General features: G+C 45.6%; 1 protein-coding gene across 1 annotated transcript in view; it reads right to left on the bottom strand.

Annotated features, from left to right (window-relative positions):
- The window catches only part of LOC147604175 (calcium-dependent lipid-binding family protein), a 228,966-nt gene that overhangs the window by 11,214 nt on the left and 201,972 nt on the right, over positions 1–15,780 (bottom strand). The window contains exons 56-57 of the mRNA XM_086795561.1: positions 15,461–15,645; positions 14,820–15,368 (exon numbers count right to left, since the gene is read on the bottom strand). Of these exons, the coding sequence (XP_086651687.1) occupies positions 14,820–15,368; positions 15,461–15,645 (734 nt within the window). The remainder of the gene's footprint in view (positions 1–14,819; positions 15,369–15,460; positions 15,646–15,780) is intronic.

Below are 15,780 nucleotides of genomic sequence, written 5' to 3'. Positions count from 1 at the left end.
CAAAGATCCCCACAGCTGGCGGATTTGTTTACGTGCTGTTTTCAGTTTAGGAGACAGAGGGGGCATCATTCCGGGCAAGCATGGTGGTCATATGTATGATCTGGTGGAACCTATGGGTGGCTGGAAAGGTTGAAACATAGCTGGTTGTGCAAACAACTGTGTGGACAGCATTAAGCTAGATGGTGTAATCACGTACTAGCACTCGGGTGGGCTTGACTAGTGCCCTGAGTTAATTAAGAGAGCGGTTGTTGACTGCTCTGCTCGGGTTGGTGACCAAGGGTTTGTTTTTCTATTTTGTATTACATTGATTTGGATAAGTCTGGTGCTGCCGGTAGAGTATGAACTCTCGGGCACCCACATCTTGTACAAGAGAATACTCTGTTGGCAATAAAGATACCTCAAGAGGGGGGGGGGCCTAGCCCAACTTCAGCCCCTAGTACTATGTCATGTACAAGGTTGTCTTTTGTGTTTACAGGATGTATATGTTCTTGATATTTGTGACAGTTTTATTGGAACATGTTTATGATGTGATGGATGCTGAATGTATGTTGTGCCTTGGTAACATGTATTCACGTGCCCTGTTCTGTGACACTTCATGTAGTCTTGGACTTGACGATTTCACCATGGAGATGTCAAACCTGACGCCTCAAGGCCTCAACTTCAATGACTTGCTCTTCTCAGGCTTCTCCATGGCCTTCATTTACAACAATGTGGCCTCCACATGGAGACGTGGAATCTGATGTCTCGATGCCTCCACTTTACTCACTTGCTCTTCTTGGCTTTGCCGGTGCTCCATGGCCTTCATTTCCAATAGTTGGCTTGCACATCATTTGGAGTATGGCTGGCTATCGTGAGCAAATCAAGCAAGCAGCTTAGATTCATGAGTAAGATGCGTCTTCACAAGATTGTGCGAAGCCTTCTCTCTGATACCAACGTAACAGGAAGCTTTATCACGGAGCACTTAAATCATTCACTTCATTACCACATAATATACACACCCCCCCAAATCAACCCAAACAACCACCCCTTTAGTATTTTATTATCTAAGGAGAATTCATTTCTTAGAAGCTTTGTGGGTGTTGAGATTTGGAGTCTCATGTGTGTGTGCGCCCCTATGTGCGTGTGAACCCACTCTTAGGGGAGTGGATAAGTGTGCATTTAATGTAAGGTCATAGAGGTAGATGGGCCTCTTGCCCTATATAATGTAACCATCACATCAATAATAATTGAGCTTTTGTGAGTCGTGCAAATCTTCACTCTCTCTCTCCATGACTACCTTCCCTCTCTCTCTACCTTATCTCCCCACTTCTAACATGGTATCCATAGCCTGCTAACTTAGCCGCCCTCGCCCTTGCCCTCTACCTTTGCTCCCGCTTTGACCATCACCATCACCCTCTGCCTCTGCTCCTGCTCCCGCCTTTGCTGCCTGCCGCAGCTGCCATTGCCGTTGTTGCTTGCTGCCGATTCCGCCACCACCTCTGCTTGCCGCTGCCACTACCGCCCTTGTTTCCACTTCCGCCACCGCCCGCCGTCAGTTCCAATGCAGCGCCCAGCACCGACATCTGCCAAGCTGCCCATCATCAGCTCCCACCTAAGCAACACCTGCTGTACACACGCTGCTGCCACTTCAGCACACGCGCTGCTACCACATCAGCAACCACGTGGCAGTCCACATCTAGCAGAGCTTCTGTCGGTTTCTTGTCTTTGCCGTTGACCACATTCCGCACACCATCTCTCATTAAGACGAGATGCATCTTTGTCTGCCATGTCGAAAAACTCCTTCCATTGATTTTCTTCGTTGTGAATCCGCTCTTATTTGACTCCATCATGGTTGTCACGGTACGAAAATACGATACCGTACCGGAATTTTTGGTACGATATGAAATTTTCGGATACCATACGATAAAATACGGTTTTTATTTTTTACACTTACAACCTATGGAGCTTCAAGCTTGAATGGAGGGGGAGAAGTCTACAGTGCTTGAGGAACCAGAACATCGATATGTGTCTCTCCCACTTGGATCTCCCGATTGTCTCCAAAATAGAACCTGGATGGGTAATGCAATACCAAAGGTCTCCTAGTGTAGCGTTTATGACTAAGAGACCGTCCTTGCACAAATACGAGCAGTGCATCTAGGGTAATAGGTTTAGGGACTCCTCTCTAGATCAAAATGGCCATGTCCAAATCTTCTCCCTTGTACATAACTTGAGAATCTAAGTGTCTAGCCTACCTATACTAGGGATCTCCAAGTGATGTAGCAAGATTCTCTCATCCTACCAATCAAGTGTACACTACCAGTCTACCTCACCAGATTTTTTAGGTCTCTCAACAACCCCATATGGAATACTGAGTGGACACGAAAGTTGCGAAGTATTGCGAGCATTTGGGATCTTCGTTAAGCAGGGTTTCTATATTTTTTTAAAGCATTTGGAATTTTTTTTTCAAGAAAATTTTTTTTTTTGGGGGGAGGAGGGAACTCGTACCGTACGATATCGAACCGTACGAATCGTACGGTACGAACCCATTCGTACCGGTATGAGAAACAACTATGGACTCCATGGAGGTCATTGTTGATGCAGGCCAAAGATGACCAAAGTGCTGAGAAGATCTGTACTTGGGAGGACCGGAATGATAGGGCAATGGCACTCATTGGGCTCAGGTTATCCACAACAATCTTATCCATCTCGTAGACTTCAAAATCTTATTTTTGGCAAAAAAATTATCAATTCTCAAGTCTTTCTCAAGCAGAAGTTTTCTGGTCTAAAAATGAAGGAGTCTGATGCTTTGGGAGGACACTTAAGTAATCTTGGTTCTATTCTACAACTCTCTGCTTTGGGAGTAAATGTGGATGAAGATGATAAGAAGTCAGTCCTTCTATCCAACATAGGAAATGTCTTCCGAGATTATGACCTATCTCTAAGTGGGCCGAGTAATACTTTTGAATGTTGGGTTTCATAGTCTTCCTTGTGTCCGCCCTTTATGTGTGAGTATGTGTTCCTCCTAAATGACCCTCGTATAGCCCTACTCTTATGAGTGTGTACATGGGAACACTCTCTTAAGCCATTTAGCTAAGCACTGATGTCAGCAACTTTTAGGTAGATATTATCTCCTTTGATTTAGGCCTTTAATTTAGCCAAAGATAACGCTCAGCCAAGCCTATAAAAGGCCCCTGTACTTTCATTTCATATCAATCAAAGAAGTACTTGTGCCAGTCATTCTTGTACTTTTACTCACAAACACTCACTTTGAGTCGTTATCACTCTCTCCACAATCTCCTACCCCTGCACACCATGTGAGCATGGTATCAGAGCCCGGGGCTGCTCGTCTACCCACCAAGGCTGCGCACGCACATTCTTCTCTGCCTGCTCGCCTCACCTTCCTGGCTGCAGCCCATTGACGCTGATCAGCACCTGCAGGGTCTAGGCCTGCAACGCCCACCTCGCCAACTTCGCGTCTTCACCCCTCGACAGTCTTGCACCTCGCCACCCTCGCCAACTTCGCGCCTTCGCCCCTCAACAATCATGCACCTCACCGTCTGACTGCCTGTCTACGACTTGAAACATCTGCGCCATCTCCCAGCTGTACAGATCTGCGCTGTCTCAGATCTGCACCGGTGCTGCACAGCAGCCACATCAGCTCTGCTCACTGCTACCATGTCAGCCCGCCTGCTGCAGTGCACAGTTCTGCTCGTTACTGTTTGCTTGCTTGGCTACCTACTTCAGTCCACTGCAGATCCAGCTTCGGTATATGTTCTTTAGGATGACCAACAGGCTTCTTCAAGGCTTCTAAACAAATCATGTAAGTGCATGGTTCACCTACTACAAGCTGCAGCTATCTTTCCATCACCTGCAGAGCAAGAGCAGTACAATCCATCCTATCCATTAAGCACTCATGGATTCTTCCAAAGCTTTGGAAAAGCTTCTTTCTCTGTAGAAGTTCTCTGGAACAAATTTCTCTACTTGGCAGACAAAGATAAGACTTCTTCTCATGTGAGATGGGGTCTGGGGGATTGTCAAAGGAAATGAAGAAAAGCTCGAAGGCACACCATTGTCAACTGTAATAAAGTCCTGGAACGAGCATGATGACAAGGCACTTGCTCACATCGGCCTTAGTCTTGCAGATAATCTTATCCATCATCTTGATTTGGACAAAACAGCAAAAGAGATATGAGATAAGCTTGAGAATCTATTTGGTAACAAAATTAATAATTCTAAAGTTTTTCTCAAACAAAAATACTACAATTTGAAAATGAAAGAGCATCAAACTCTTCAAGAACATCTTAGCAACATCGGCTCTCTCCTACAACAACTTAGTGCATTAAATGCACATCTCGACGAGGACAACAAGAAAGCTGTGCTACTCTCCAACCTAGAAGAAACCAAGAAGTACAAAGAAACGCTTTTTTTTTTTTCAAGAAAGAGACTTCTATTAAGTATGAAAAAAACCATACAACATTCATGGCTATAAGCTGGAATAGAATAGAATCACCCAATATGTAAGGTGATTTCAACCCACTAAGGAGCATCATGATGCCATGAGAGACCAGTGGGACTAAAGGAAAAGAAAATGCCATGGCCCCACTCCCGCATTAGTACAACGCGCTTTGCCTGCGCGGAACGAGAGGACCCCTGAATACGAGCCCAAGTAGCCATGAGAGTATGGATATGATATCACCCCATATAGTACTAATGCACTGAGACCCAAAAATCTGGAAAACCTCTATAGCCTCTGTGCATCTAGCTCTCCAGATCTGCCAAGCTGTAATACTAGCAACAATCTCCCAATTGGTGTCAATCCTCTGTCTCGGGGGGGGGGGGGTGGTGGTGTATAATCGGAGTGAGGGACATCCTGCACTAAACCATGCTGGGCAATACCTCTATGAATGAAAATAGGAGAGTCTGTACCACTGTCCTCGTAGAAAAGCTACGGGCCAGGCTGGGAAAGCCAAGCAACTGTCCCCCAAGTCACATACATGGCGCGGCCACTCAATTTGCCCATAAGTTAAGCTATAGAACCCCAAATGTGCCATGCACTACTGCAACCCATAAACAATGCTGTACAGTCTCAGAATCTGCCGCACATCTCGGGCAAATAGGTGCTAAACCGAAAACTGATCTCCACTGATTGGTGGGGAGACCACCGTGTAAAAATAACCAAAAGAAATGAGAGATCTAGCTCCTTCTGTATGTATGCCAAAGCCTATGCCAATATCTGCGCTGTATCACTGGAGAGATATCATGGCTCTCCCAATGAGGCCTCAGAGTAGGGATCCTACGCATCTATCGAGTGAGGAGAAGCCTGGCATTCCGGATCGTGAAACTGAAAAAGGGAAGGCTTTTCAATGGATCGAAGGCAACAATCTACTCCCACTCTCCTGGATCCCACTGAAGATATCTGATAGGACTGCCACCATATAGCCACAAACACCAAGAGCCCTGAGTCACTATCTGAGAAGAAGGATCAATGAACCAATGCTTCCAAATGACCAACAATCCTCACTGGACTAAGCCTAGTATCTGGGATGATCTCCTCCATGCTACATCTCAATCTCCCTCCAGGCATGATAGAATAGATGATGCAATCTGTAGCCTCCTAGTCTGGGAGAGTAATGACCTACAGAGGTATGCCTATCCTCGAAAAGATTCCCAACCAACTCGGATTGATAGTCTCCATGAAAGGTCCCAGGAAGCCACTCATGCGGAATAGCTCCTACAATCTTATCAATACGTATGCGAGAGGCCCCAAGATGTTGAATGGATGCAGCTCTCCGATGCACCATAAGACTCTTAAAGGTCTTCCAAGCAAGAACTGTGTATACACACCTCTCCCATCTTGACCACTGCATGTAACGAGATGCACCAAGTGGCCAACCGGCCTCATCCCTGATGAACTTGTTCCACATAATAGGTTGTCGGTTAGCCTCATCCAAAGACCTAGGAAGCCTTTGTCTCAAAAATGGCCTCATGCTTCTCCATGTTGTGACAATGGCTGCAATAAGAGGAGAAGATGGTGTCCTGATATCAGCCTCTGTGAACAAAAACCGTGTGCTGCGCAGCCAGTCTCTCCCAACACAAAGAAACGCTTTCTTCACTTCGAGTGTCCCGCGAAATGCCATATGAAAGTATGGTAGCTGTCACCAGCCTGGACATTTCCCAGTCTGAAAGGGGTCTGGTGGACTCCAGGATGTTTAAATATTTGGAAAGTACAAGCTTTGGGAATGGGGGATTATCCTAGAATACAAAGGACCACACTCCTAAAATTTAGGAGAGTTGCTATTTTTGACCTGACTCCGATGGAAATTCTGTTCGCGTCATTACATCTGGAATTGAGCAGATACCAAGAGTTGGCAAAGTGCCTATGATAGAATGTCTACTAGTTGGAATATTTTTAGAGCTAAAGATTATGGGAGAACCCATCTCTTAGATTGGGACATGTGGCAAGAAAGTGGATCAAAGTGAGACAAGTGGCCTAACACTTGCTAGAAAATGGATCAAAGTAGAGTAAGGCCCTCAAAGCTTGTACATGATATTATTCTCCTTGGGTAATAAAATACTCCAAGGGGGGGGGGGGGGGGGGGGGGGGGGGGATCGGCCCATTCCGGCCTCCATGCGGTGTCACACGTGCAAGCTCCATTTTCAGCATTTGTGGATGTTTTGTCCAGCTTTATGTTTTATGCAAAGTGATGATGGATATGTGTTAAGGCTGTGGCCATGTTTAAGTGTTTTAACATGCATTGATGGTATCAACAAGTGTGTCAAAGGCCCTAGTCCCCCGGGCACCCGCCGCGAGTTTCATTGGTATCAGAGCATAGGCTTTCTTGGAAGCGGAGGCTTCCTTCTATCAATAAGGAAGAGAAAAGGTCTCAAGTGGGGACCACACTTACCATCATTGCTGTTAAGCATGGCCAGCCGCTTCATAGCTTATGAAGCAAGAGCATGAGCAGTAGACAGCTTGTTGATCTAAGGATTTATGAATTCACAGAATTTTATCGTGGAAGTGTGAAGTTGGCTTTATGTGCACACGTTTAACATTCTTTCCATATGGATATTGTGGATTATATTATCAAGCTTACAGGCAAGCTATATGGAGATATATCTCAGGATATCTTAAGGATATGGTGACGAGATATTTCTTTTGGCTTCATGACCAACCTGGCAAAGAAAAGCTAAGTATACTTTGAGTTTGCAAAGTTGGTGCTTTGGCTATTTACTATGAAGTGTTTTTGATGCTCACTAACCCTTGTATAGCTATGCAAGAAGAAAGGTGTTGTTGTTTGCCTTGAGATGGTTTCAGGGAAACATTGTTTATGGCTCCCTTTAATGGGATGAATTCTTTTCATGGCTCCCTTTATTGGGATGGATTATATCCATGGAGATTTCTTTCTTGGACGAGATTTATATGGATATTGGGCTTCACAAGCAATTTCTATGGACGAATTTGTCCAAGTTTATAGAGAAGAAATCTTTGGATATCTCATGGATATGATGCTTTTATGGATAAAGTCCACCTCTACTCCAAGGCGTGTGGTTAGCACGGAGTATGTGGTAAGAGTTATGGTATACAAGGATTATGGTATACAGGTCTATGGATTCCTGGACTTCTTTTCTAGGGATTTGGATCCATCCTCAGGTTTATGGATTATGTTTATGGCTCCCTTTTACTGGGATGGATTATTCTTTTTGGCTCCCTTTATTTGGGATGCATTGGACTTATGAAACTCATGATTCACATATCCTGTGTAGTGTTCTCTTGTCCTACGTGCTCTCTTGAAGATTGTTTCTACCATGTGAGGGTGGAACAATAGAGAGCAGATGGAAGGGAACATGGGCACTTTAAAGGGTAGTGACAAGCACAACATACCTTGTGTAGTGTTCTCTTGTCCTACGTGCTCTCTTGAAGATTGTTTCTACCATGTGTGGGTGGAACAATAGAGAGCAGATGGAAGGGAACATGGGCACTTGAGAGGGTAGTGTGAGTTGGTGGCCGAAATGCCTACAAACTATTGGTGGCCGAAATGCCTATAAACTGTGTGTAGCAGAAATGCTTATGGAACACCAGGTTATCTATGCCTGCGAGTGATTGTTTTATCGTGTTACTTGAGCCCACCTCTCATCCAAGGTGTGTGGTCAGAGTACCAACACGGAGTGCAAGTGGTAAAGTGGACATGACGAGACTTATGTCTATGCCAAGGGTCATGTGGACCGATGTCTTGTTGGCAGGAGACTTATTTTGTCTCGCCCATTTACTTGGGACATGGATTATGATATCTGGACTTATGGGACTGTTTTGTCTCGCCCATTTACTTGGGACATGGATTATGATATCTGGACTTATGGGACTGTTTTGTCTCGCCCATTTACTTGGGACATGGATTATGATATCTGGACTTATGGGACTGATTTGTCTCGCCCATTTATCTTGGGATATGATTATGATATCTAGACTTATGGGACTGTTTTTGTCTCACCCATTTATCTTGGGACATGATTTTGATATTGGTATTATGGAGACTTATTTAGTCTCACCCATTTCTTTGGGACATGGATTCTTCAGTTATATTGGATTTTTGAGACTCTCGTCTCGCCCAATCGATGGGACATGATTATATCTTGAATATATGGTTTGAAGCTTAAAGTTGCGGACAACTTTTAAGACGTTGGGGAGGATGTCACCAGCCTGGACATTTCCCAGTCTGAAAGGGGTCTGGTGGACTCCAGGATGTTTAAATATTTGGAAAGTACAAGCTTTGGAAATGGGGGATTATCCTAGAATACAAAGGACCACACTCCTAAAATTTAGGAGAGTTGCTATTTTTGACCTGACTCCGATGGAAATTCTGTTCGCGTCATTACATCTGGAATTGAGCAGATACCAAGAGTTGGCAAAGTGCCTATGACAGAATGTCTACTAGTTGGGATATTTTTAGAGCTAAAGATTATGGGAGAACCCATCTCTTAGATTGGGACATGTGGCAAGAAAGTGGATCAAAGTGAGACAAGTGGCCTAACACTTGTTAGAAAATGGATCAAAGTGAGACAAGTGGCCTCACACTTGTCACTTCAGCTATTGTGTGGCTCTCCACTTGTCATTGTAGCCTTCTCTTGCCATTTTAGTTCATGGGAGGCCCAAATCTATAAATTGGAGCCCTCTCTCTTCATTAATGGAGGCTCTCTTGCTGCACACTAGCCTCTACCACCGTTACAGGCTGCCCTAATGATGGCTACTCTCTTTCTCTCTCACTTGAAGGCTGCCCATGCAGAATACCGGCTGTTGGGGACTGTTTTGGAGGCTTCCATCGCGAAGAAATACTGAAGGCAAGGGTATTTAATCATTTATTATGATTTCTAGCCATTGTACTTGTACCAGCATTTGTACTTGTTGTACTTGCTGTACCAGCCCTTGTACTGGCTGTACCAGCTTTTGTACTTGTTGTACCACCCATTGTACCGGTTGTACCAGCTTCTATACTTGCTGTACCTACTGTACCAGCCATCGTAACAGCTGTACCAGCCACTGTACCTGCTGTACCAGCCCTTGTACCGACTGTACCAGCTTCTGTACTTGCTGTACCTGCTGTACCAGCCACCGTACCGGCTGTACCAGCTGAATGGAGAGTTGTACTTGCTGTACCCTTTCTATTGCATGAAGACCCGTGGTTTTTTGGGGAAGAATCAGTACCCACATGGAGGTATATGGATTATATTGTTGGCTCGGCATTTCTACAACCTATGTTCCGGCTTGGTTGCCTCGTGTTGGGCTGTGTTATGGCATTTGTATATGGATAATCCGGCATCTCCCGTGGGGTCTGTATAGAGTGAGAGAGGGCTAGTTCTGGGAGCTGAGGGATATCATGTGTGGTCAAGCTCCTATCAGGCCTGACATGAGAGTTTTATGTGTTGGTACGCTGTGATCTTTTGTATCAAGTAATAGCCGTGGGTCCAAATCATCATGAAGACGAAGGCTACCCACATAACACCTCGCTGATGCCGAAGGGGGTTTGTTGGGTTTCGTAGTCCGCCGCCTTGTGTCCGCCCTTTATGTGTGTGTGAGAGTTCGTCCTAAATAACCCTCGTATAGCCCTACTCTTATGAGTAAGTGTGTATACATGGGAACATTCTCTTAAGCCTTTTAGCTAAGTAGTGATGTCAGCACCTTTTAGGTAGACATTATCTCCTTTGATTTAGGCCTTTAATTTAGCCAAAGATAAGGCTCATCATCCAAGCCTATAAAAAGGCCCCTGTACTTTCATTTCTCTGCGCAGTCTCCTACTTTTGCACACCATGTGAGCTCCAAGGCTTCAACATCGAAGACATGACTGCGATACATATAGAAGAGGACAGACAGCTTAAGGAGCAAGCCGAAAGCATTCAACCCTGACAATTCTATGGCTCTCAACTAGACGGGGAAAAAAAGAATTAGGTGCAGTTACTGTTGCAAAAAGCTTGGACATTAGGAAGGTGCTTTAAAAAGTTGCCTCTCACGACCCTGTGAATTTGTGTAGCATAAGTGTGAGCATGGTGGTCGGTGAGCAAGACATATTTTTCAATGTTCACACTTGGGAAAAGGGTGACATTAGGAATTAATAAGGTCCTTTTTTATAAACCCCATGTGTGGAGGGGACAAGGGAACAAAGGTTTTAAAAACTAATAAAACCCCATGTGTGGAGGGGACAAGGTGACACAGGTTTAAAGCCTTAATAATTAAGAAAAACCTTTTGAAGTGGATCGTGGCCTTTTTAGGGGAAGCCCACGCTATTAGTGGGTGTGGCTTTTTGGAGAGTTGGGCTGGATGCTACACGTGGAGGAGGGGCTAGCAGGAGACAAAGGCGTAGGTGTTTCTATTCTCTCTCCTTTGGCGCCAGGCCCCGGCTGCAGGGAACGCAAGCTGTACTGCTCACGGGCTCGACAGAGAGGCAGTCGACAGCAGGTTGGCAAGCGGGAGTTGGACAGGAGACTTTTCAGAGCATATAGTGTCATTAGAGAGAGAGACACCACCATCTTCAGTGGACATCCCTCACTCCGCTAGATCATGGAGTCCGCAGACCAGCGCACATTTGGCCAGTTGTTGCTAGAGACATAGCGCCATAGAGAGACACTGCTACGGACTCATACCACAAGGAGAGGTGGGCGACAGCTTCAGTTCACTGATTTCTTCCAGAGATCTATCCCAGTGCCTATCCTGACACAGGAGGGGGTTACACTTCAGCGCGCTGCGGACCTCTGAGCCAGACGGAGACCGAGAGGACCAGGCTACCAGACTCCCAGACTACATCAGAGGGAGATCACATAGATACAGTCTCGACATCGACACCATATCCAGGAGCGGCTAGCTCACTTACACTCACACCCGGAGATCATGCTCCGAGGTATTTTTGCCTCGCCATCGCCTATGTATCACATACTACACCCCCATTATGGTACTGGTTGGAGCTAGCCAGATCTGCATTGCATTCTTGTATACCCTGCGCATATAGGTTGCATACTGAGCCTCTAGCAGTAGTGCTCCATCCATCACACCCCCCCACTAGCTCAGTACTTTCACAGTTTATTTCATGTTCATTTTGTCCTTTTTTTTTCTGGACATCCAGAAGACATTGTCAGTTGTACATTGATTTGTCTCATAGGTCGAGTTCGGCCTCTAGTAGACGTTAATACAGCTTTATTTCTTCTCTCTCTCTCTCTCTCTCTCTCTCTCTCTCTCTTTCTTGATGATTGGCTGGCTGCATAAAAGCACAGGGCGGGCAGTCTGCAGATGAACAATTCTCTCTTTGTGAGAAGGCCGGTGGCCAGGACAGCAGGACAGCAGGTCTCTCTCTCCCATCTTCTCTCTCTCTCTCTCTCTCTCTCTCTCTCTCTTCGTGAGTTGCTGGACTGCAAGGGAAACACTTGAAGCTACACTCAAGTTGCAGCCGGAGCCTTTCTTCTCTCTCTCTCTCTCTCTCTCTCTCTCTCTCTCGATCGGTCTTGGTGAAGATGGAGATTGAGGCAAGGATGATGGCTGCTCTGATCACACGCATGCGAGCCTAAGGAGTACATAGCTTCTCTTTCTTCCAGTCAGAGGGCTGTTCGGATGTTCTTCTCTCGGTTCCTTGTGAGAGGAATTTGCAGCCCAAGAGGGCAGGAACAAGAGCAACAATTGAATGTTTCAGGAAGGGTTCATGGACTGTTTTATGGCTGTGTTTTTGGCTATGTGCATAGGCAAATTGACCGTGTTTACAAGGCCTCATGGATGTACTATCTTGGCTGATTAGAGGTGAATAACAATGTGGTGTTTTGGGGCATAGGGCTGTGTGAAACCTCTATGCTAAGAGGTCCAGAGGACTAGCAGTTTGGACATGCATATGTATAAGCCATGAATGGCCATGATGTATTCAGTTAAACTCTTCCATTGAATGTGAATAAAGAAATACCGAAAGGGGCACCAAGCTTTAGGGCCAACAGGTGTCGCTGTTCTTTTTGTGTAGGAGCACTCTAGCTCCCTTTTGTCTGTCTTGTTTGCTAGACTACAACTGTGTTTGGGTGACTGCTAGTCCACCGCACTTTGGTTTCTACCAGAGGCCGGTTTCATTGCCAGAGATCAAGCACAAATACATGCAAATCTGGTAGGAGGAGGAGGTGAAAATGAAGAGGAAGGAGTTCACTGCTCCCCTTCATCCCCCCTCATTAGGTCCCTCCTATGGGCCTGGGACTGCCTAAGGAGTTTTTTGGTACACATCCCCCCGCGTTCAGTGGAGGAAGCTAACCGGTAGCCCATTCTGTGGAATGATTTCATATTAGATGTGCATGGTAGGCCTCTTGGGGTAGCTATGCATATTCTTTGCGCTGGCTGGGAGACCCTATGCCCCACAGTGCTGGCTTGGAAGAGGCTTCAGAGCCTCACCGAGGTGCAAAGATTGGATTTCACACAGCATTTGAGAGGCTCTAGCCGGAGGATTGCACAGATTGATGCAACCATTCCCAACCACTGGATTATTGGATCTTTTTTTCTGTACCGGATGGATGGCAGCTGGAGAGATGTGATGTGCAGGACCTTATTGAGGGACCCCAGATTCGTCCAGTTAGAGTTGTTGGCATGTTAGGGAAGCACGTCTTTGTTGACCCCCCCCCCCCCCCCCCCCCCCCCGCGGATGATCACACAGAGTGTAAGCCTTTGGTTGTATGGTGGTTGCCCTATCAGACATTAGCATTGGGACCTCGGTGAGTGGGAGTGGAAGGATGCTTGTAACCCTTTGAAAAGCATGCCTTTTTTCAGTTATACGGTGCAGAATGCCAGACATCTTATCTTGGGACACATTTAGAGTGTCCCTACTCTTAGACCCCATTGGGAGTCTTATGGCATTTCGATTGACATTCAGAGGGTATTTTGGCGGAGATTGTGGCATTCTTATAGGAAGCCACAAATTTTCTCCTTTATCTGGGTTTCCCTTCATGGTGGTCTGTCCACCAATCAGTGGAGGTCTGTTATTGGTGCTTGCCCAGCATGCCCTAGATGTGCAGGAGTTTCGGAGTCAGTTTACCATTGTTTATGGGAATGCAAGAAAGCACGAAGGGTTTGGTCTACGATTGCACACCTATTTGGTAGGATTAAGAGGGATGCTATCATTTCTTTTGGTTCTATCATTTGGTTGACACAGTCTGGGCCTCAGCAGCAATTCGAGGGGTTCACACTTTGTCCCTCCGGCACAAAGGTGAGACAGTTCTTGGGAGATTATTGCTAGCATCTCAGCCTGGAATATTTGGGAGGCTAGATGTACTGAGGCCATTGAGGGTACTACCATTCTTGTTTCTCAGTGTCTTTGCAGGATTTGGAGTGATATTATTCACACCATTATGGCTACCTGGGCCAGAATCCAGGGATCTTCGAGGGCTGCGGAGATGAAGCGCAACCAATTTATGAGAGAGTGGGACATTGGTATCTTTTTCACATCCTCTCATTCGGGACCCTATTGGCAGCACAGGGTTCCTGATTGGTTGAGATCTCCACCTTGCTTGTTGTGAAATCTCCATTTTGTAAAATTTCTCATACTTAATAGAAGTCTCCTTTCTAGGAAAGAAAAGAAAATGAAGAGGAAGCAAAAACATCTACAACAATAGAAGACAAAGCCCTCATAGTAATGAAAAATCTCTCTTGAACAAGAAGATTACGGCTCAGTCTTCTAGGTTGCTTGTGTGTGTGTGAGTCAAGGGTTCTTTTTTTTTTTTCTAGAAACGAGATCCTTCTATTAGTTAACAAAAAAATAGCCTCGAAGGGCTAAATACAAACTCGCCTCCATGTATGGAGCGAGGACCAAAGAAAAAAAGGGGTCCGGCTGGCCGCTGTATGAGCAAAAGGCTATCTCATACAAGGGGTGGGAGAGGTTAGTAGTGCCAAGTGGGCTCACCACCTCTATTTGTGAGAAAAGGGCCAGGTTGCCAGACTCTATCTGTGAGAAAAGGGCCAGGTCGATGATGCCTAGGCCCCCTCTTTGGCCTGGCTCTCTGATCACTCCAGGCCACCTTGGCTTGGGCAGGCCTCCCATCGCTGCCCGCCCATAGAAAATTGTGGATCAACCGCTGAACCTGACCAATGTAGGCCTTGGAGAAGGCCTCACAGGAAGTAATATACCACATGGTGGCAAGAAGAACCTAGTTCACCACCACCCTCGGCCGGCTAAGGGAAAGCCTCGCTCTGTAGCCTCAAAATTCCAGGCCTCAAAGTAGTTGCAAAAATCAGACAAGCAGAGCTTGCTGTGCTTAAACAAAATGCAGAAAACCATGAGCTAAAAAAACTCATGGGTGATGGTTAATAATAACTGAACATAAAGTGCTCAAAAAATTACCTGCTTATTCCAGAACCGAGTCCAGTGGCGTACGCTAGAGTAAAGTTTTGCATTGATAGATACAAAATCTCCTCTGGAGTGTGATCCACTAGAGAAAGACCAAGCTCAGCCAGTTCAAGTAACACATGCACCTGATCTTCAATTTCATGTTGTTGAAAAGATTGCTTTGTGTCGTGAAATTGAGCTTGTTCTTGAGTTGCCATTTTGATGGGGCTTCCAAAAGGAACAATGGACAACTCTTTGTTACTTGGCATCCAATCACCAACTTTCACCACTTGTGTGGACCCTTCTCTGACAGTTTTTACGTGAAATGCTGCAACTGGTGTACCTTCTGTCATGATTGGTTGGTAATCTGCACATTCATCAATTGCGTATGTCCTGGACTTTGATGGCTCTGCACCATCAACAATGATTTCTAGCTTGTGTTCCCTCTGATGATCCTCCCATGCAAAAGGCACAGCAGAACCTGGTGGCAGAAACTGCCAGGAATCATTACCACCACCAACCTGACGGAAGCGTATGGGAAACACTATGGATTGGTTCTCAATTCTGCAAGATTAGTCATAAAAAAAAAAAGACTTAAATGAAAAGCCACGTTTGGTAACTTAATCGTAAGAGCACACTAAATGGTGAGCTCATACCGGTAAGGACTAGTGAAAGACACATGACGGAAGATAACAAGATAACGTGATTCTGTAGTCCCGTTCCGAATTTCAGCTCTGATAAGCATATTCTTGCTACTGTTTTCACTTCTTAGTATGATATGTGATGTCCCCTCACTGTCCACACTGAATGGAGTGCTCCATTTATAACCATCCACACAAACCTGCAGCAAGATAAGACGACAATATCGTAACCCCATCCAAAGATATCAAATAGCTGCAGAAATATGAAACACACTTTTACTGCAATGATTGAAACAGACACACTTACTGCAATGGTTGATGCAAGACAAAAGCTT

The sequence above is a fragment of the Cibotium barometz genome, chromosome 62 (genome assembly GCF_041138505.1).
Source record: "Cibotium barometz isolate CiBa-2024 chromosome 62, ASM4113850v1, whole genome shotgun sequence".
NCBI classification, from domain to species: domain Eukaryota; kingdom Viridiplantae; phylum Streptophyta; class Polypodiopsida; order Cyatheales; family Cibotiaceae; genus Cibotium; species Cibotium barometz.
The sequence above is the reverse complement of the archived record's forward strand: the minus strand, read 5'-3'. Positions and strand labels throughout refer to the sequence as shown.